General features: G+C 31.8%; 1 protein-coding gene across 1 annotated transcript; it reads left to right on the forward strand.

The window, feature by feature from the left end:
• Positions 1-4,137: 4,137 nt before the first annotated feature.
• On the forward strand, positions 4,138-24,406 carry LOC134233413 (G-protein coupled receptor GRL101-like). Its single transcript, XM_062715378.1, has 11 exons — positions 4,138-4,220; positions 4,391-4,490; positions 16,839-16,944; positions 17,563-17,763; positions 17,904-18,220; positions 20,058-20,142; positions 20,358-20,465; positions 21,228-23,288; positions 23,502-23,629; positions 23,797-23,874; positions 24,130-24,406. The coding sequence occupies exons 3-11, from the start codon at positions 16,839-16,841 to the stop codon at positions 24,283-24,285; spliced, it is 3,240 nt and encodes a 1,079-aa protein (XP_062571362.1). The 5' UTR covers positions 4,138-4,220; positions 4,391-4,490; the 3' UTR covers positions 24,286-24,406.
• The last annotated feature ends 170 nt before the right edge of the window (positions 24,407-24,576 follow it).

The raw sequence follows: 24,576 nt of genomic DNA on the forward strand, positions 1-24,576 counted from the left end.
GTACGACTTATTATGTCGTACGTACGACTTAGTATCTCGTTCGTACAACTTATTATGTCGTACGTACGACTTATTATGTCGTACGTACGACTTATTATCTCGTTCGTACGACTTATTATGTCGTACGTACGACTTATTATGTCGTACGTACGACTTATTATGTCGTACGTACGACATAGTATCTCGTACGTACGACTTATTATGTCGTACGTACGACTTATTATGTCGTACGTACGACATAGTATCTCGTACGTACGACTTATTATCTCGTTCGTACAACTTATTATGTCGTACGTACGACTTATTATGTCGTTCGTACGACTTATTATGTCGTACGTACGACTTATTATGTCGTACGTACGACTTATTATGTCGTACGTACGACTTATTATGTCGTACGTACGACTTAATATTATGTCGTACGTACGACTTATTATGTCGTTCGTACGACTTATTATGTCGTACGTACGACTTATTATGTCGTACGTACGACTTATTATGTCGTACGTACGACTTATTATGTCGTACGTACGACATAGTATCTCGTTCGTACGACTTAGTATCTCGTACGTACGACTTAGTATCTCGTACGTACGACTTACTATGTCGTACGTACGACTTAAAATATTTTTTTTTCAACTGGCAGCAATACGCTTCCGTACTTTCTGACTAAATTGTTCATATTAATCATTATTAATATTCTATTCAAAATAAAAGCGCTTTCACTGTGAAAAATATTAATGAAATAAAATAAAGAAAATAAAAAAAAAAAAAAAACTATGTACGAAAAAAAAAATCAATCTAATCTAATTTGAAATAACCCTGTTAATCATAGTCTGAAAAAGTGCACAAAGGCCAGTGATATTTAGAGTTTTCGTTAAGAAGGAATACATATTATTTCAAACAACCCATAAAACTCGAGCATGGTGATTAGTCCGTCAAGATTTTAAGAAACACTTATCAAAGAGAGACTACTCTAATACATAAATGAATATAAATAAAAATTGACTGGAAAGATAGAGGAGAACGTTTTGACATAACATTGTGACACAGTATTCATTAGGATTATTCTCAAAATTGGCCCTGTATCATATATTCCTAAAACGTTGCTTACGATGCGACATTACCATGATCGTTTGACTATGAAGAGTGAAAAGTGAATTGTATCTTTGATCTTGACTTTGTTACTTGATTGTGCCTAATAATAAGAAAATTGAACCAAATTCACACATCTCTAAAAAATCATTAATCTTGTTATCTGTCTGTGTCCGTGAGAACACAACAAGGGGTAAAGATGGTGGAATTAAGGGTATTTTCAGTGGAATGGCTGAGATTTGTTGTGCTTTTGTTCTCATTTAATCGAAGCAAAATATCTTGAATGAATTTAAAAAGAAATATTCTTAATAGGCAATTTTTTTCTGACACGCCTAATCAAGATTTGATGAAACTTTGCCCATTATTACAACTTCAACATGTAAATAATGGCCTTATCATTAGTGTGGAAATCGTCAGTCACCATTCGACTTAATGATAAATTGTATTTGCCGACAAAGTCATTGTATCAACCATAACATTTATGAAATGGTGACTTATGTCGATTCTATATATCCCGGTTAGTTTGAGATAAAAGATACCACAGAGTCTGACACATTTGTTTCGTATTTTACTTGAAAAAGACGTTAATGGTAATCTTACAGCCAAGCTACATACTCAGTTGATTCGATACGCAAGAGCATGCTCTACATATGGACATTTTTAAAACGAATTTTTCACAAACAAGTTGATGAAACAAGAATATTAACAGTCTCGCTGAAAGTCTTCATTTCGTAAGTTCTATGGTCGATACAATGACCTTGTCAGTAAATACAATTTATCATTGAGTCAAATGCTGACTGATATTTTCCATATTAATTGTTATTCCATTATTTATACAATGAATTCCGTTATTTCCCGATTATGACAAGGAGCACATAGTGCCTCTATTGCACCTGATCACACCCCTGATGTTTCAGAGGTCCGTGTTTTCTCTGCTCCTATTTTGTATTGTTTTATGGACTTTTGATCTAGAATACAATTCGTTTTCTCCATATGATTCATTGTACATCTATGTACATGTAATTGAAAAGGTCTTCAGTATAGGGGATCTTACTCCCCCTTGGCACCTGATCCCATCTCTAATTTTTCTAAAGGTACAAACCTTCTCAGCTCGTTTAATCATGTGAACTGTTTGTTATCATTGTATTTCATGAACTATGATATCTGAATAAAGGTTTTGATAAATGTTTGCATTATTCCAATTTAAATTGGTATTCTCGTGTAAAAATAACATTATAAGACTATCAAAATATTGGTCTAAAAGACTATCAAAATATTGGTGTAAACTGCCACGAAATACTCTGGGTTTTTTTCTCTAAATACCCGGTATAATGCAAACATACACAAAGGTTCTTTTAAAAAGCATCATATTGGGAAATTTAGATTGTTTAATATCTTTTGTCTGATGCTGTTCTAAACTGTGGGAGCATTGTCAGAATACTGTATACAATTAGGTTGTCATAAAAAGAACCGGTATCAATAAAATTTGAATGGTATTTAGTAAGCAGTCGTAAACAAGGCGACGTGTCATGTTTTAAACATTGGTGTTTTGGGGCCCTTGTTTTCTGAATTTGTTCCAATGGAGCTTGCTTATCATTCGATATCTTCATGGTTTATTTAAAGGAGAAGAAGGCTGTTTTCCGCATGAAATAAAAACTCGAATGGTATATGAAAATTAGATTTTGGTACCACAGATGATTCTGCTTAAATGTGCCGTAATATCTGTTTTAAATAAATATGCAACCGAACACATTACAAAAATTGTTTTGTATTCTTTTATTTTTTTCTTTATTCTCTGAAAGACATGGGTATATATAAGTGTAGATTCTTCTGGAAATTTCAGGAAGAAGAATATAGACTTCAAATTGCGTTGTCACCAGACTGGAAAATTCGGGTAAGACAGATTTTCTGGCATGACTGTTTTTCCACGTGAGATAAAAACTTCATCAAAACATTCTCGATTTTTCCAGGTTGTATCAATTTCTATTTATATTTTTAAAATGCACAGAAAAAGTTTCTTAATGGCACAAATTAATGATCTGTGAATTAACACACATAAGTTATTTCAACGTGTTTGAAAATAATTAGTGATAAATCACATAAGAGTATTTACTAACATCACTTTAAGGAACCCTATTTATAGATTTTTCTGCAGTTTGAGTGATGTGCCCTTAGATCTGATTTCAAATAAATTGAATTCTACTGTGTATTTCTCAATTTATAACCAATACGAGCATTCTTAACAGTTTGTAAGGCCAAAATAAAGTAACTGAAGACTTTATTTGCATTATTTTATCCCATGAAGTAAAACACGGTGATTTCAGTTCATTGATAATTTATTGTTTTTGAATATTTTTCCAGGAAGTAAATGCCATGTGCCATATATTAAAAATTATATATATAATTTTTAAACTTTAGGCTGAACAAGGATCCTGACATCCAGAAAATGGATAAAGATGAAAAGAAAGTGAATAGAAACAGTTTCGCCAACAAGTGAACAATTTTTGCTTTTTTGTTCCTTCCTTATTTATTCAAAGGCATTGGGTGTACCTGGAATTTAGCAAATCCCTGTAGAGAGATGTGTTCGATCCGCTTTGCTGGTTACTGTTTCAATGTCATGAGGTGCCAAAACAAGTGAGTTCAATGTTTTGATTCTCTAAATCATTTTTGTAAAATAAAACAAATCGTATCATTTATTCTTCCATTAGGTATTACACCATAAAGTGTTCTTCTGGGGGTTCGTCCTTTGTAAGGTATATAATCCTTGAAGCTAATGTCTTAAAACCTCAGATGAGGAATAGCATTATATTATACATTGGCTGTCGATAAACGCTCCAGTAATTTTATTATACAGAGCTCAATGTAAGGACTGTCTGAATTAAGATAACTGGCAAAGTCTGGAGCTATTTGGATATTGATATAGCTAAATGTTCTGTAATGACAAGTCAAAAAACCTGTTATATCTTGTCCTCTTTTTTCCTTAGAGAGGTCTTCGTGCTATTGTTTACGAATCGATTATTAATCATAAGTATCGATGGACTTAAACACAAGAAGGATATATATAAAGGCAAGTGACTCTAAATACAAGAAGTAGATACGAGGGGTTTAGAAGCCGTCCATTCCAGGTAATTTATTTTGTTCTAAAGGCTTTTAGTCTGATTACAAGACAAGTAATAGGAAATACAGGAAAGTAAAACTAATGGTGCTTTGTAGGCAGTAATGCAATACATTGGACATCTTTATTTTAATTAGTTAACTATAATATGGGTTTGTTTGTTTTATTTCATTCAATTAGTAGGCGATGATTGGCGTCTGAAGGACGGAATTCTGGTAGAAAACCTTTCATACGAGCTAATCTCCAATATATGTCTACAGGAAACTAATTTCATTCAAAGGTAGGTAAAGAGTTAAAAAATTAATTCAAAGATGTTATTTCACGTGTTGTTTTGCTTTGAACTAATAAAGTAAAAAACATAACAAATCCATATCGTTGCTCTGTGCAACTTCAAAAATCTTTATTCTATTTGTTTAATTTATTTGATATTTAAAATAAAAGAAAGAAATTTGATGAGAAAGCCTGCTTCCACACACACACACAAACATTCAGAGAGAGAGAGAGAGAGAGAGAGAGAGAGAGAGAGAGAGAGAGAGAGAGTTTTGTTTTGGCGCGTAAAACTACAAAGTTTAAGACCATTGTAAATATTTCTAACCTTACAGTAAATGAAGGGTGTCAGGAAAATCTAGAAGATTTTAGAATAGGTGTTCACACCTAAATATAGACAATAAAAGTATTGCACACAGGTCCTTCCTTTAGTGGAATTCTTCAGCTCCAGGGAAGAACCCAATAAAGTTCAAACTACGTTGCGTATGACCTTAAAATAATTTATGAAAATACTACAATTGAATATTTGCTCAAACTGTTCTTGAGTGAATATTAAATATACAAACATAAAATTCTACTATCTGGATTTCAGAAGGTAGCATATTAAACAATTAGGAATGTTCTTACAGAAATTTTTTTTAATTTAAACTATATATAGTGATTATAAATGCAGTTTTTCGTCTTTTAACCCATCAACTCGTGAGGGGAAACACCTAAAAAAATAAATATAGTTGGATGTCTAGAAAAATTAAATGATAGATATGCATTTCATCTACATGCAATGATAAAGCATGCAGAATGTTTTGAACAAAATTGTATAACATATATTTTATGAGTATATTTTGTCCTTTAAGTAGCATTCCCTACAGAGTTTACTGTACATAAGCTTGCACGCATTTTGGAATTTTCTCGAATCGAAAGCTTCGTACACAATTACGCAGGTACTTCAGCCTCAAATTGCATACTTCTCCAGTAACCACGTCATTTGATATTTTGCTATTTGTCAGATTATATTTTAATATTGATATCTAAAAAGTATGTATTTTTACTTATTTTATTTGTTTCAGATTTTAGAATTTCAATGCAAAGATTGAGTTAAGCTTCTAGTTTTTTTCCAATTGGGTCGTAAAAATTTCAGTTTGAAGACAAAAATAATTGTTTCAATCTCTTAATAAGGATTTTAATTGCATAATTTTTGTTTTGAAACTTTGCAAAAAATAAAATCTTTCTATTTTTATGGATGAATCCATAAAAATATGTGTGCATAGAACTACAATAATCACCTTTATTGAATTCAAATGTATTGATAAACAAGAGTAGAGACATTTATTATTTCTTTATTTAAATAATTCATTCATTCATTTATTTTGTTTTGCTTCAAAGTATAAAAAAAAAACTCCAAATTTTCCATTTTACTAATTAATATAATCAGCCTTTATTTTTTTGAATCTTTCAAATGTATAGTTAACTTAAAAGATAAGAGAAATTCTTAAAGCATTTGGCCAACATGAGACATTTATTTGTAAAAAATTTCTTTAATTTAAATAATTGAATTTTCTAAATTTAGATTTGAAATTCATTTATTTTGTTTTGCTTCAAAGTACTCAACTAAAAAAACTCCAAATTTTAGAAAATGTTCTTTGTTTTCAGATGATTCTTCTCAAGTAGCAAAAGGTTTTTGTTAAAGCCCTTTGCTTGATTAACATAATTTATAATATATAATACAGATATGAAAAGAGAGAGAGAGAGAGAGAGAGAGAGAGAGAGAGAGAGAGAGAGAGAGAGAGAGAGAGAGAGAGTTAATATTGAGAGCAAATTCAATTAGTTATCATGTTGTAAATTTTGAATTTACTAGGGGGAGGTAAATGCAAAATTTACAACATGATAACTCCACCCAAAAAATTCAACATGCGTTACCATGGGTTTTGAACAGATATCAAATATGAACAATTTTGCATTACTCAAAGAAAATGTTTTTCAAATTTTACAAAAATTACAAAATATAAATTCCAGATTTCTTTCTATCAAAATTTGTTTTAGAAGAGGTGTACAAACCCTTACATAGACATTAAAAGTATTGCACAGTTCCTTCTTTTAGTGAAACTCTTCAACTACAGGGAAGAGCCCAACAGAGTTCAAACTACGTTGCGTATGACCTTAAACTTTTCCAATAAAATATTTTTCCATGGTGAAAGCTGATTGATGATGACTTCAGCTGTTAGCATTTTTTTCGTAGACAAAGCCATCAAATCAAGATATATTTTTTTTTATTTCCCTTATTCAAATTTAAGCACCGATAATGATAACATTTATAAACATACGCAAATAAAAGATAAAGTAAGACCATCATTAAAAATATCTGTTCCTCCTAATCCGATCCTAAAATCTCAAGTTAGCTAGGTAGTTACCGGTAGGTAAATATTTTTTGTCTGACAACAACTTTATACAAAGAATTGAAAGAACTGAAAGCCGGGATTTAATTGCTCGAGTACATTAGTATAATGTCTGATCCGAAATTAGTACAAATTTAATTTTTTTCCTTTTGACCTCTGATTTTTAACAGGTAGAGTTTGTATGATTATGATTTAAAACAATATCTCATATACCAGTAATTAAAATTAACAGTCCAGACCCCATGATATGTTATGATTTTATGATTTAATAAATAATATTTCCAAGAAATTCTAGCATATTTTCTATTCAATAAGCATTTTTTCTCATAATTTAAAAATTCAGTCTTGGAATACATAAAATAATGCACATGTGTATTTTATAAACATTCTTTTAGTTTCAAACAAACCGTACTTTTATCGCCAACTAGATGTAGAAACAATGATACATGTACATTGTCAAGCGACTTCACACATGTTCATTCTTAAAATTCCAATTCACTATACTATTAATTTGCTAAAAATCAAAACAGAATATAACCACTAACACAACATCGACGAAAACGATTTTCGAAAAGCCCGCGACATTGAAAATAGTTCACTTATAGTATGCATTCAGCAGTGTATGTGCACAAATTGTTATATCAAGATTATTTTTTCAATAAAGCAAATATCTAATTTCCTTTTCAGTTTAATTCTCAAGCAAAAGTATTGATCATTAACTTTTCTAACGATTGGGATGTTAAAAATATTTGTTAGAATATCGTCTGGCAATGGGACTATTTTGTTTATCGAAAGCGTCTGCTTTGACGCTGTTTGGTTTTTTGTTTACAGTGCTATTCATAGTAAGACAGTCGATCATGATGCCTATAGCCAGGACTTTGATTTCAGCAAAGCCCGGCTAAAAAAGCATTCTGAAATTCAAGGGAATAATACCTTTATAAATAAAATAGGGAATCAATTTTTGAACAGGATATCATACCAACGTCGTTTAAAGGCAAAATTTAAAGTAAATTGATTTATAATTATTATTTAATTAATTGAACTTGTGAAATATATCATGCCAGTGCATGTAAATTTACTGAAATCAAAATTAAAAAAAGAAAATATTCTTGGATACAAAACGATCGGACATCCGAGTATATTTTTCATTGTATTATCTTCTTCCAGTGCTTATACATGCACTTTCTCAAGGTTCTCGATTTGTACAGTGGTTTCAGAGCAATTTCGTTTAGAGTCTTGAAGTAAGGAGTAAATTCTAAGTCGCATTTTAAAGTCCCAGAACGTTGAGACCTGTCCTTCGAATAAAATCGAAAAAACTGATATCCAGTGTTACATTAGATGCAGGCACATAAAGTTCTGCCAATGCTCAATGAAAGGAAGTTTGAAGTCCTTCACAGGTTAAATGTTGAAAGTTGTCGTCCCAACAATTCTCACATTAAAGAATCAAAGAAACAACCAATCTTCAAGGGACACACTAAAAAAATGAATTGGACATCTCAGGAAGCTGTATCATCATTAGAAATTCAAGATGCTTTTAACTGCTATGAAGCCAAATAATAAGTTCATAAGAACTAAATTATACAGATTACGTCTTCTAGTATATTTTTTTAAGTAGCCTGAAGTAATTCTGAAAAAAATGGGTGTTAAGGAATAAAAAGTGCACACAAAATTTCTCTGAATTAACAAACTAATGTTTATTTATGATGGGCATTTCTTTAGACTTCATACTACTGAAATTTTCCAGATCTAAAGTATATTTTCAGGAAACGCAAATGAAGGCATCATCTATGCATTTTAAAACGGCATATTGATCAGCAAAGTTATTTTAAGGTAAAAACACTTTACTGTTTAATTTGCAATCGGAGAAAATTGCGTCTATTTATATATTTATTCTCAATTATCAAATATTTTATAATTGTTCTGTTTGATAATTCTTTTCTTCACTTCATTTGTTACATAATTGTTAACATTTGTATCATGTTTAAGTATTTTACTTGAAAACACGTTAATGATAGTCTAACAAACCAAGCTTTCGACAAACGAGATGACTTTAACTTTTTAATCGTCAACTTCACTTACTTACATAGCAACATACCTTCACTTGCATGCGGGGCTTATATATCTCAGTTGATTCAATACGGAAGAACGTTCTTTATTTACTAACAATTTTTAAAACGGGGTAGTTTTGGAGAAACAAGTTGCTGAAACAAGATTATCAGCAGTCTCGTTTAATGTCATCATTTCGCAAATTCTATGGTCGATACAATGACCTTGTCAGCACATACAATCTATCATTACTTCAAATGCTGACTGGTGCTTTTCATACTAATTGTTTGGCCATTATATATCAATTGAATCGTCGACGTATTTTTCTCGATCATGACAAGGAGCACACCGCGGGTGTGACCGGTCAGCAGGGGGTGCTTACTCCTCAATGGCACCTGATCCCACCTCTGATGTTGTAGTGTTCCGAGCTCGCTCTGCTCCTACTTTATATAGTTTGATAGACTTTTGAACTTTAATACTGTTTTGGACTCCAATAATTATACAATAATTTCAAGATCTTTCCTTGTTGGTTGAGGAACAGATATATTTCAGCTGAAGTGCCTGCTGAATTAAAACAATTATTTTCTATGTATATTATCATGCTGATTAGGTGTTTTATTATTCGAACTTGAATTCAGATACATAGTTTTTGACTTTGCACTGTCAATTATTACATTGAAAATGCAAAAAGGCTCATTCTCCCACAGCAAACCATATAAATTTTAAATCTATCTATATTGTAAATTATATAACATTCAAGACTTATTGAGAATTTCAGAGACCAGCCAGGTTACAGTTATGAGTTTCTAGAAATATATTTTAAGTGTAGCATATTTACTTTTGAATTTTAATTTTCGTGATAATTTCCCACTTTGTCAGATGGATGATAAATTTCTTACACATGAATATTTTTCCAGTATTGTTTAATGGACTTTTGAGCTTGAATATTGTTAGTTATTTTAATAGATTTCTTTGAAATGCTGCTTCACACCGAAATTTCTAAAACCAAAACAATGTTTGAACATAAATGCGGAATCTGAGACGAAACGACGTACTTGAGACATTTATAGGCATAACAGTCATAGTTGTAATTAAATAACGACAAATTAAGCACTACAGAATGGCATGATAAAACTATATAATATTTTTCCAGTATTGTTTAATGACTTTTGAGCTTGAAATTGATATATTAATGATGAGCTTTGAGATATTTGGATATTTCTGAAAAAGACAATGTTTGAACATCACAACAAAGTTTTAGAATAAACTTGATGACTTTAACTTTTCAATCATCAACCTCCCTAACTTAATATGCAGCAATATACATTCCTCACCTGCATACGGGGTTTATATCTCTCAGTTGATTCAAGAGCATTCTCCACGCATAAACAGTTTCTAAATAAAACGAAGTAAGTTATTGACCAACACATTGCTAAAACAAAAAAAAAAAAAAAAAAACAAAACAAACAAACAAACAAAAAAAAAAAAAAAGCAGCAGTCTCCTTTAAAGTCATGATTTTGTAAGTTCTATGGTCGACACAATTACCTTGTCAGCAAATGCAGTTCAACATAAAGTGAAATGCTCACTGACGTTTTTCATTAGTCCATTATTTACACATCGGATTGACAACGGATTTTCCCGTTATTTTCCAATCATGACAAGGAGCGCACGGCGGGTGTGATCGGTCGGCAGGGGATGCTTACTCCTCCATGGCACTTGATCCCACCTCTGAAGTTCTGGAGGTCCATGTTTTTTCGGCTTAGTGTTACAAACAAAATACATACTTTTCATTCACAAAGTTATTGACCACAACTTTTTGATCAATTTCTCAATTCTAAAATGTACATGATAAATGGGTCATTGCCTAAACAATACCGATGCATCTGTTTACAATTTCATGTTTATGAAAAAGAATAATTTTGAATAAAAGAAAAAATTTGCAACTGTCGATGTCGCCCGAATGTATTGAGCATCTGTCTCAAATACACCCACGATACTGAAGTCAAACAAGAATAATAAAAATGTATAGGTTTAGGAATAACATAGAAATCTAACAAAAATGTGAATCGGATGGTGAAATTTTATTTTTTTGGGGAAATATGTTGGGAAACCATGAACACCTCATTCCAAACATTCACCAATATGTCTACCATATATTGATGCTGATCATGATACACAAAGAAATTTTTATGATAGAATAACATTTTATGGAAAATGTAACATGTAGGTACAAAAAGCAAAAGATTTGGTAGCAAAATAGAGGACGATTTTTACTGCTCTTTTCAAGTTATGTTGTATTTACAACAGGACATGTTAAGGTTTTCTGGAATACAAACAAAGGGTTTTATGTTGATTATTAAAGGATTTCATTCATGTTTATCAATATAAAAGTTTTTTTTTAAAGATGGAATTTTCCTAGATATGCTAATTCTTAATTTACATTTATAAATACATTTATCAAGCACATTATTTAAAGCACGTACAAGTACTCTGAAGGTGAAATTAAACAGATTCAGGAGTTCTTCATGTACAATATTTATATGGTCTTTTGAGACCAGGTCTACCAACAATCTATTTGGAATTTCCCATGGGTACAAGTTTTTTCTTTATTAGCCTACCTGTACATATGACAGTAATTTGACATTTAGATAATTAAAGCTGTCGATCAATTACAAACAATCACTTATATTCATATGAGTAAGATCAAATTTTAAACTAAGGCCATTCTACGTGTAAGTAAGTTCGTATGTTTGTTAAAGGTTTCATGTGGTTTGTAAAAAGTCAACATTTTGAAATTTTTATCGGAGTGGTATTTTTAATTTCTAAAGTCTTTCAAAGGAAATTGTTTTCAAATACAAATTATTTTTGGGTTGATGTTTGGCCATTTGAACTTAGGCAGTATCCTTAAATTGAACTATTCCATAGATTTCATATCTTTCAGTTTATGTAAACTATTTGTAATGCTACATTTAAAAAAAGACATTCTACCAGGTTTATTTCATTGTATTGACAAAAACTTAATTACTCTATCGTTATATGCTTTGAATGAAAATTCTTTAAGTCCCTTCTATTGTTGTTTCTTATTGTGTATCTAAATGACACTAGCCTAAAGAGTGAATTATTTCAGATTAGAATTTCAATTAAAGGTATATTTATATCAGAGCCCAATGACTCAGTACGGAGAAAATATAAACATTATTTTTTCATTAAAAATATGTAGATCCAGAACTTTAAATAAAAATGTAAAAATCCTTACAAAAACACTCTAAAAGAAATAAAAAATTATTAAGCTGGGTAGTAGCAAAGGAAACTTGGCTAATAAAAAGCAAATAAATAAATTGAAAATATGTAAAGAGAGGAAAAGAAAACGGTAAGGTCAGACATTATATTTTCCGATACTTTACATTTTCATAGTTTTGATTCCAGTTAACACAGGTGGATTATATTTATCAGTCTCTGAAATATAAAATCATTAAACTAGTCCAGAACTTAGTAGGTTATGATCATAATGATGTTTCAAAAAATACGAACGGGGACTAGGAGATATCATACTGAGCATTTCCCTCGGAACTTCTTTCTGTATTTCGTAAGGAAATATTAACAGAGTAAAATGGACGGCTTTCCGAGTAATGTCGGACTAAATATTAAGATGTGGTATATATCAAGTGTGGATATTACAAACTCCAATAAATTTGCAAGATTTACAGTCACAAACATTTTGCCAAATCAATTGCATTTTTAAAAAAAATGCAACTAAAACAATCTTTTTTCCCCCTTCAATACGCAATCAAAGGAATTGGAGCAATTGATATAAGTAATATTCTTAATCACAAAAGGGCCCAGTCTTGTATTCCACCATACTTCAAGTCAAAGAATACACCTTGTATTTCCTACAAATATACATCGACTATTACTTCCAAACTTTTTGATTACAAAAAAAAAACTTTACAGAGCCTGGATATCGAATATATGGAACATAATTCTACATTGTGTTCATTTTCTTCTTCACCCTATATTTAAAGTCCTGCAGACACGTTATTACTAGTGAATATAGTTAATAATAAGGACCTTAGATCACTTAACATTTGAAATCACAAAATTTTACCGAATCAACAGTATAAAAACCTATGACTTTTCGACTTTATTTACAACCAACAATTCCCCATGATAAATTAAAGTGTCGAACTTTCTCATTGACAGCTGCTTTTTCAATAAAATTGGAACTTGTAAATTTACTTACCTTGTTATTGGTCATTTGCAAAATTATTTTGTTAAAAAAACATTCTGATTATACACACAAGTACTCTGAAGTTGACATCAGAAAGATGCTAGAGTTACTGATTGACAATATCTATTTATTTTTTGAGATCAGGTCTTTAAACAATCTATTGGAATTCTCATGTGTACCAAATGCGCCTTGTTATTAGCAGACCTATTTTTGTATTCATATGAAGCAGAATTTATCCAAAATCTTATACATGAAAAGAAGAAATCACTTGCTGTGTCCTTCATCTCAACATTTAGATATTTAGACGCCGTATTGTCAATTAACAATGGTAATTTCCATTCTTACGTCGATTAGATATATCCCATTGAGCTTGACATTAATGATATCACAGAGTTTGTTTCATATTTGGATATTTTACTTGAAAAAGACGTTGATGGCTCTATCATAAACGTGATGACTTTAACTATTCTATCATCAATCTCCCTTACTTATGCAGCAATATGCAACAATATACCCTCCTCGCCTACATACGAAGTTCATATCTCAGTTGATTCGAAACGCAAGAGCATGCTCTACGTATGAACAATGTCTAAAACGAGGTAAATTATTGACAAACAAGTTGATGAAACAAGAATATCAACTTTCTCGTTTAAAGTTATCATTTTGTGAGTTCTATGGTCGATACAATGACCCTGCCAGCAAATACAACTTATCATTGAGTCAAATGCAGACTGACTTTTTTCATAATGATTGTTAAGTCATTTTATATAACTATATTGACGACGGATTTTTCTTTTATTTCCACATGGAGCACACAGCGAATGTGACCGGTCGGCAGGGGACGCTCACTCCTCCATGGCACCTGATCACATTTCTGATGGTTTGGAGGTCCATGTTTGCTCTGCTCCTGATTTTAATTGTTTTATGGACCTTTAAGCTTGGATACAGTTCGTTTTCTCCAAATGTTCCTTGTAATTAGCTGTCATACGGGGGCATCAGTGTTTCACAAACATATTTTGTTCTATAAATTAAACACCAGTAATAGCTTTATAAGTACTAATTTATTCAAAAGAATATTCATATGACTACCTCTTCATCACATCACTGAATAACATGAACATTACTTTTATCGTGTTTTGTGCGGGATGACCAGGATCTTCCATTCGACCAGTCTACTGCTGTAAAAATTCAATATATTCAAAGGACAGAAGTTATTGTGATGAGGTCAGGGACCCGGACAAACGGGAATTCCTTTTGACAGAACTCAGTTGGGCTCATTCTTCATTCCAGATACATGTATCTTTGAATATCATGGAGAATCAAGTTCAGTTGTTCTTATGCATAGATGTTCTTCTTTGAGTAAATACTATGGATATGTATTTCTATCAGAATCCAAAGTTGCATTTTTATGTAATCATGGTAGACTAGGGTGAAGTGAAAATTGGATAATGGAGTTTACCACTTGCTTATTATGGCTGCCTATCGAAGATACAATAGGTAATGTGACAGCATAAATCTTCACTTGCTTGTGGTGTCATTACGTTGGATAGAGTGTGATTTAACAAATGCAATTCTGTGGTGCTCTTGCTGTTCTTCGAAGATTTCTTCTACAATAGAAACCCCTTTCCTTATTTGACTTATTTGGTGAGTCAGAATGATGATTTATTAACTTTTTTGAAAAATCAAATTGTACGAAATAATCTCTGCATCAACGTAAATTCATTATTTGATTTTCTTTTTTCGCAAATTCTTATCTCAATGTTGGAGAAAGCATTGAGGATTATCAGACGTAACGAAGAACTTTGCTGAAATACACATCACAGAGTGGGTCACACATGTTTCATGTATTAGTTTGTTTCACTGATAGGAGAACTCAAGAGAATGTTCTGAGAATGATAAATTTTTAAACTGAGCAGGCTACAAATACATAAGTTGATGCAACCTAGTTTAAAAATTAAATTTTGCATTTAGTAAATTCTTTGGTTGTAATGCTTTTTGTCCCCCGCTTGAAAAGTGGGGGATATTAATTTGGGTTTGTCCGTCCGTCCGTCCGTCCGTCCGTCCGTCTTTCTGTCTGTCTGTAACGCTTTCGTTTCCACACGATATCTCGAGAACCCTTTGAGCTTTTGCAATGAAATTTAGCATAGCAACTCCCTATGGACTAAAGAAGACCCCTATTAATTTTGAGGTCAAAAGGTCAAAGGTCAAGGTCATAAATAAGCAAATCCTGTCTGTTAAAACACTTTCGTTTCCACACGATATCTCTAGAACCATTTGAGCTATTGCAATGAAATTTTATATAACAACTCCCTGTGGCCTAATGAAGACCCCTATTGATTTTGAGGTCAAAAGGTCAAAGTTCAAGGTCGTAAATTTATACATTCTGTCTGTGTGTAGTACTATCATTTCCGGGCGATATTTCAAGAAGATTTTGAGCTTATGCAATGTAATTTTATACCAAAACTCCCTAGGACATGTCGCTATTTTTAGCGCAGGGGCATGAGGAGAGTTACTGCGTATAAAACAGGTTCTCGGCGGACTTTATGTTCTTATTACATCTATTAGAACTGTTTAATAAAGGCTAAATAAATCAAACACCATGGATTGTGTAAAATTTTGAGAATACCGAACATGAAAACATGAATATTTTCATGTATGTGACTTCAGTTCTGCATATACTTCGCATTAGTTAAAGCGATTCCGTGGTCTAGTGGTTATGTCGCTCGCTTCAAATGTGAGAGGTCCCGGGATCGAATCTCGGTCGGTCCTTTCTTTTTTTTTTTTTAAATACTTTTTTTTTTTTACTAAATGATAGTATTCAGCATGTGAAATGAAAAATTTATGAGGTTATAAAATCATCATTACAGTGTGATAAATATTCCATATAAAAAAATCTTCTATACACATAATAAAGAATAAGCAATCAAATCTTTATATGCATATTGACATACATGTATTTCATTTGCTTCAGTATACATGTATACATTTAATAATTCTACAAATTCAGTCAGGGGGAGCCGACTTTTTCCCTAAGCGGGGGACACGAATTCTCTGAATTAGCTTGTTTGGTTATAGCTTTATATGGCGTAACTGAGCTATATAATAATATGATATTGGGTGCAGATATACATAATAAATGTTATTCTTCGAATTAAATTTTTAACCGATTCTGAGCTTGAGTTACATCACGTTTCTGTAGTAAAATGGACTTTACAATTTGTCTTATTTTTTTGTGGAGGCGTAAGTAAATCATTCCTATGTAATCAAAGATCAAATAGCTTATAAAAATAGTACCAGAATATTCCCCATTGGACATTGGGGACTGACAACGTTTATAGCTAATGAATTTATCTAACAAAATTTAAATACTGTATGAATAACACACCCTAAAGCAAGTGTGAAATAACATACAGCTTGATCTGATGCATACTGAGAAATACATTAAATAACACTCTGAACAAATGTCAACACAGGTTAATATTCCCATCAAGAAAACTCGGGAGAAGATTAAAAAGATAAGAATAAGAAGATTGAAAAATTAATAGCCATTGTTTTCAATTTTTGATAATTTGAAATTGCGATTAATTTAATTTAAATGTATGTGATGAAGAGAAAAATCCTATTTTTATATAAATCATTAAAATAAATGGAAACATTTTCTTATTTGGATTATCTGATATTATTTCTTTTCAGATGGTTGACCTTATTATGGTATTGGCTAAGTGTTGTATCCTCTGTGTCTTACTAATGACGGGTCCATCATCGGCAACCTTAAAATTGCTGGCCTCCTCACCACGTGGTACGTTTGTCCTGTCAATTTCTAGTTCTAACATATTATGGAATTATTCAGATTTATATCAAAATAAAAAGTGTTTGAGTGAATGGCGAGGAAGAATAATTGATTTACTATTTCGTTAGGACGATTAACACCCATTCATGGTGATCGAGAGTGTATTCACAATGAATCTAATTCACACAGGAAAATTGATTGATAATTTAAAGCATTTATCATTTTAAAGAAAGAATCCTTAAATGACCTGTATTCATTGAGATATGGCAATCAACGTAATTTACTATACTTAGACATTTTAAAAATATATATATATAAGAATATATACAGTTTCTAGCATGCTCCTAGCTGCAAAACTGTAGCTCTCTGCTTGAGAAAATTCGGGTACATATAGATCTCTGTTTTATCTGTCCGAATTTTCTCAAACAGTTCTGCAGCTAGCATGTTCCTTGGAAACAAATTATCATTTCATGTTACTTAAAAGTAAAAACTGTACTTGGTACAATATCCAATTTTCAAATCACTGAAATGAGATAAATTCCTTTTTCCTTAACTTAGATTGAAAACTCGTTTTTACATCTTCCATCCGAAATTTGTCATCAGTTCTTATGAAGTCTGTGTTTGTAGTTGATTGTGATTTTGAAAAGGACATGTGTGGGTGGACCATTGGGAGAAACTTTTCGTCCCCTGCGGGCAGTAATCAGTTTTGGGCCCTGTGTCCACGTCTTCCAACCTCCAACGACGTTAAAGACACGTGCGCAGGAAACCTGGGATTCAAGTTCGCGGATCCCTTTTCTCGACATAATATATGTGATAGTAAAAAGCCAGGTAAGTTTGAAGCAACATTTCAGACTTTCCGAAATCAAGTAAAATTTCAAAAAGAGTTTCAAATAAAAGTGACGGATCAATATATTTTTTTCAGAACAATTATTAAAAATATTTCAAATATTGTGAATTGATCTTTTTAGGTTCTCCGTGCCGTAATTTCGTCCTTAGCTCCAGCAACAAAGGGGTAGAGCCTCCTTTTAATGGCCAGTACAGTACCTTCTATACCTCCAACATCTTGAGCGAGGAGCTGCCGGGATTCTTTCTGTACAGGTGCCTCCATTACACCTTTTCCTTAAAAGGTCAGTCTGTTCTTATGGTGTCTTATTTACCCACCATAACAGAAACCAAGACTGACTTCATCTTAAAGGAACACAGAGGACACTGGTTGACTGATCGTTCAGATGAGTGGATCAGCGCTAACAGTTTTGTGAATCTCCCTCTTATTCCAAATTTTAGGGTAAGTTTAAATACAAATGGATAAAGCTATCAAAACAAATCATTATTTCTTTATTTTGATGATAAAACCCAACTTTCCAGGTGGGCTTCATATCTGTGAATGTACCCAGATAAACTTAATTAAAACTTGCAAACTTTAACAGTTTTGCATTCATCAAAAAATATATTAATTTTCCTTAAATTTCAAGCATGTTTTGGAATTAAGCTTACGTGCAACAAAGCATTTCGATACCTACACAGAGTATATCAAGTCAGTGATGAATTTCATCGACAAGCTTATTTTTTTGAAAAGTGAATGTGACTATTTTTGTACTAAACTCATTAAGTAAAAGATATTTTGTAAAGAAACAAGTGTAACCAATCTTATATTTTCACCATATTGTCTGGCAAATATGTCATTTTGGATATTTTGATAACGACTGATATTCAAGCTCAAACGTTCATATAACAATACAAAATTGGAGCAGAGCAAACACAGACCACCAAGACATCAGAGGTGAGATCGGATGTCTTGGAGTAGTGAGTTATATATATTTGCATATTATAAAACAGAAATTCTTATTTTTGCTAAAAATAACTTCTAAAGTTAAAACCAAAAAGAGAAATGTTAACAGGCTGAAAAATCGTTCTCTGGTTAAACATTTTTCTCTAGTGTTTATATTCTTTTTATTGTTTAAATATTGAAGAGAAAAGGGCTTTCTTTCTTTAAGTACTTAAAAAAAATGAACAAAATGAATGGTTTAAACATTCGATGTTTCAAATACCTTGCAAAAGATATTGATTGATGACTTAGGAAAATGAGAAATCAAAGTCAACGCTACGAATGATTTATTCTATCAATTACATTACAGTTTAATAAAATAATTTGTATTGTCGGTCTTTATTTCAGTCACTTGGGCATTATAAATCCAAAACTGTGTGATTTTCTTTTAAAAACAACCTATCATTAAAAAGCTTTTTGACTGAAATATTTCGTTCCAACTCCGTTGCAGGTGATGAAGGTATATTGCTGCATAAATAAGGGAACTTGACAATTGAAAAGTTAAAGTCCACGTTTATCATAGAGCTTGGTTGTTAGAATATCAATAACGTCTTTTTCAAGTAAAATATCCAAATACGAAACAGATATGCGAGACTGTCTATCTTTTTATCTTAAGCTCATCGGAATATATCGAATTGACATAAGAATGGAAATAAACAAGGTTAATTGACAATACGTCGTCTAAATATCTAAATGTTTAATTGAAGGTCACAGCAAATTTTTAGATTTTTGACAAATTCTTTTCTGCTTCACAAGAATAAAAAAAATATTTTTGCTAATAATTGGACGAGTTTCAATTTTATTGAAAAAGCAGCTGTCAATAGATATCAAAAAGTCTGGACTTTAATTTGTCGTGGGGAATGGTTGCGTATAAAGTTGAAATGTCGTAAGTTTTTAAGGTGTTGATTTTGGAGTAAACAGTGTGTGTTCTTAACTTGAATTTAGCTGAACAAATACCGTTTTCATGATGTTGATGGGAAAGCTTTACGGTTTCTAGCGACAAATTGAATCTTCATTAATCGAAATATTAAGTCTGTATTCTTGTTTGGCGTAATATGTTTTTTTTTTTAATGCTTTATTTTGCGTAATATGTTTTAAAATAAAGTTTAAAAGGAATAAAAACAATAAATATTTCAGTTATTATTATGCATGCAGAGGCATCTAGCTGTGTCGCTGGTATTAAATATCAAATCATTTTTGGTACTAAGTAAAATTAGAAGGAAATTAAATTCGTCATTAAAATGAAAACTTACAATCAACCGCTAATTTGTATATACATTGCTGATTTTCTTTACAGATAATATTTCGAGTCTGGTTTAGATACGAGGGTGAAAACATTGTGAATTTAGACAACATCAGAGTTACAGAGGGATTGTGTAACGGTTTGTTTTTTATTTAATTTGTATTAAACCTTTCAGATCAATGAATTTTTACTTTGATTTAGCTTCATTTATTCTCATGAGGTTTATGTGTGTTAGGAGTTTTGTTGTTCGTTTATTTTTGGTATTCAGTTTCAAATCTTATTAGTTTATCTAAGAATGAAGTTCAAGGCGTTCAAATCATGGATTTAAAATTGTTCAATATTTTACATTTTCAGTAAGTTGTCCTCTGGACTTATTCCGTTGTACCAGTGGAGAGTGCATTTCACCGACCCTTGTGTGTGATTCTCAGCAAGATTGTGAGGATATGTCAGATGAAAGAACATGTAAATTCTTAAACTTGTTTCAAATTCATAATTTCTAATGAATTGATTTTCTTATAATTATTAACATAATCGAAAGTCTTTTAGAAAATGGTGTTAGCATTACGGTATTGATGCTTTTAATACAAAAATCCGAAATAGAATATTGATTTAATTTGGTGCTTTATCACTTAAGTAATTAAATTATGCAAGGCCAAAAATAGCTATGCATTGTAAAATAGGCCATTTTCTAATTTCCTCCTTTGTTGAAACTCAGAAAAAAAATCTGTCAACATTCATAATATGGGGATTAAAGAAGTGATGTGCCTAAAGTAATGCAAATAACTTGAGAATATGCACTTTTTAAAAACGTTTTAAACTATCTTTAAACGTTTCAGGATGTTTGAATTCATCAACATTTGTCATGCTTTCGGATCACATTAAAAAAAATTGTGCCTAAAAACAGAAATTTAAATAAAAAGTCGTACTAATGAAATATTTCTAATGATAAAATATATTTCTTATCATAAAATTTTAAAAGGCATATTGATAATATTCTGTCCTTACTTTTGCAATAATGCTTTTGTACAATAAATTTAATCTATATGTTTTGTTTGATTTTTTTTTACAATTGTCATTGGGAAGCTTGCAAAACTACTAGACCTGTCTTGCTTCTGTCTTTCTACATGTGAAAGGAGTGCAGTGAAGACGATGAAAATTGAAAATGGCCTATTTTTGTAAATCAAAAGAATCTAAAGCAAATTGAATGTTTGCTATTATTTGTAGGTGATTATGTAGCAGTCAACAATCAATCAAGCGTTAATTCCTCGCAACAAGCCGTGTTAGATATTTCATCTCGTTGCCCTATTTGTCCCCGAGAGAACAACACATTTTGTATAGCTTTCTGTCCCTCGTCTTGTGACTGTTATGGAGATACCTATCTTTGTCAAAGATTTGCTACTTCCGCCTATACCTTTTTCGTCCAACTGTCTGAAGTGGATTGTGATTTCCTCAACATTACAGAATTAGGGCAGGGGATTTATCATCTCGATATTTCTTCATCCCACATTCGTTCATTGAATATCACTGATTATGTCAAAATAGAAAAACTCACAGTGACAGATTCCACTATTGAGACTATCCATATACCTGACCAAATAGTAAATTACGTACAATTTTCAAATTTAAAAACAAATTCAATATCTTTTTTCACCTATTTTATGTACCTGCACGTGGTTGGGAGTCTTCAACAGTTCAGTGCCTCGGCTTTGCTTCATCTACCCTACGTAAACCTTGAACGAAACATTTTGTCCAATGCTACTGTGATATACAAAATTTGGTCCAAGTATGCCTCATTCAAAAATTCTTCGCACAACAAAGCAATCCTCAATAATTGTAACATATATCAAACCAATACTGTGAAGGGTGTGGAAAGTAATTATTTAGATTTGAGTAATAATAAACTGAAGGCGTCTTATGTGTTCAGTGGAACAGAAATATTACTGATAAGAAACAACCTGTTGGAGGACGTAGTCAAATCACTTGAAAGGACTTATATTAAGACCCTGAAGACTCTCGATCTGTCATTCAACAGAATCACGCACCTGCAGCTGAATGACTTCAGTTTCTTTTTTAACCTGGTGTACTTAGATCTACAGTCTAACAACATTTCATGGATCGATGACGAAACGTTTGCGGAATTGAGCAGCTTGTGTTTTCTAGATCTATCCAGTAACTTATTACAAAGTATAAAAAATACTTACTTTCAAAACTTAGAAAAGCTCCAATACCTTTATTTACAGAGAAACCTTATTACTACAGTAGATGTCGAATCTTTCTACTCCTTAAAAAGTCTGGTTATATTAGATTTGTCAAACAATAAGATCACCTCTCTCAAGGGGAAATATTTTCGAAACTTGGAAGAGTTGAGATATCTGTATCTTCAGAATAACAAGTTTCAGGTGTCGGAGGGTATGTTTGATGGCTTGTCTAGTCTCAGCTTAATGCAGGTGGATTTTTTCTCCCTTTGCTGTGCTAAGCCAAGAAATATATACGATATAAAATGCATAGCTCCTGCGAATGAGATATCATCTTGCAGCAATTTAATAGCTGTGCCCATTCTTAATGTCGGGATCTGGTACATTGCACTGTTTGCTTCTTTTGGAAATTTTGTGGTGTTTTGGTACAAGATTATCTATCTGAAGAGACAATCGGCCAGGGCCCACTTTATATTCACCATTAATTTAAACTGGGCTGACTTTGTTATGGGCATTTATCTCTTCATTATTGCCATTGCTAATTTAGTATACAATGGGCGGTACGGTCTAGAGGACTACTCTTGGAGAAACAGCTATTTTTGCACCATTGCTGGAATACTTGCTACACTTTCTAGTGAAACTTCTGCATTTCTTGTATTTTTAATCACAATGGATCGACTTATCGCTATAAAATTTCCGTTTTCTGGGAGAGGGTTTAAAAGAAGTGGAGCAATTTTTCTGTCGGTTCTTTCTTGGCTTGTGTCCCTTTTTCTAGGAATATTGCCTATAATTCCTATGCAGTCTACGTTCTTTGACGGTTACTATGCTAGGTCTGGAATTTGTATTTCCTTACCACTCTCCGTGGTAAAGAAGTCAGGCTGGCAGTACTCTATGGCGGTATTCATTGGATTGAACTTCCTTCTCTTCACGGGAATTTTAATCGGACAAATTGCGATTTTCGTAGAGGTTATTAAAGTTGGAGGAAATGTAACTTCTTCAAGGTCGAAGCAAAGGGAGATAAGTCTGACGAAAAGCTTGGCTGCTATAGTTCTCACCGATATGTTCTGCTGGATCCCGATCGGAACAATAGGTGTGTATTTCCGGTAACTCAGCATAATGCAATTTTTCTTGAGAAGATAAATTTTGATTTAATTGAATATAAATATATTCCTGATTCACATAATGAAACTTTTTTTCTTCATCTTTTGTATTTTCCGTGAAATGCCATTATCTACAAATTATGTTTGCATTGCAAGATATGTAATAAATAACTTTTGAAGTAATATCCATATTTGTTTAACAGGTCTACTGACCTTTTTCGAAATCGATGTGTCCAGTGAAGTTTACGATTGGATTATTGTTATAGTGCTCCCCATCAACTCGGCACTCAATCCAATCATCTACAACTTTACAGCCTTCATGAGGCACAAGGTTAGCGATCCTTACAGATACATAGATAGAGAGAAAACTATATCTAAAGTTAAAAAAGGTTCATGTTTGTAAGTACACATAGAAAGATCTTCATTAATGACAAATGTTTGTAAAAATATTATTATGCTCTTGAAATGATAATACAATAAGAAACTCTCTTTACACAGAGAAGAGTTGAGGCTTCCGAGTCAAATGTCTTAAAACAAGAATGTGCTTTACTTAAAAAGAAGTTGGAGGCTATGCAGGTATTTCCAAATCTCTTTTTTTTGGCTAGGTTTGTTAATATCAGATTAACGTTATGAAAAGAAAAACTTTGTATGATTATGTACGTACTTTTTATATGGTTTAAAATATTAATTATTGTTCATGTTATTGAAGAGTTTGATTAACGATGTTAACCGAACAAATATCAAATAAATCTATTGACAAGTTATATTTGATTACAGTTTTCAATTAATTAAACACAATAATAAAATGTTAATCTTATTTTCACTTTTCAGTCGTTAACCTCAAACTGTACGTGTCAGAATAAAAGGAGTATTGTGGGACAACCGTCTATAAACTTTGACGTTTTTCCAACCGATACTTCGTTTGAAAGAGATACTCAGCAATATGGCTTAGGGGTGACCGTCATAAAAATGGACACAAAATTTTGACGTAAGGCTGCAATAGTCATAAATACAAACAAGTGAAATCCTTCTTGGACATTAGCTATTTTATTTCAATCAAGATGACAATTGTTTATCAAGTGCTTATTTATTAAGTGACGGTTACTAAAAATGCTTTAATTTACATGTTCTATAATAGAAGCAATTAATCTTGTTGAATAATATAACTGACAAGAGTTATACATATATTATATTGATACTGTGTATCATACGCACATAAATTGCTAACTATGCTTTCTGTATGTTGTCTTATGTCGCTGTGGGATTGTTCATTTTATA

This window comes from Saccostrea cucullata, unplaced genomic scaffold, assembly GCF_032062105.1.
Source record: "Saccostrea cucullata isolate Sc308-1 unplaced genomic scaffold, CSIRO_AGI_Scuc_v1 ctg1382, whole genome shotgun sequence".
Classification (NCBI taxonomy): Eukaryota; Metazoa; Mollusca; class Bivalvia; order Ostreida; family Ostreidae; genus Saccostrea; species Saccostrea cuccullata.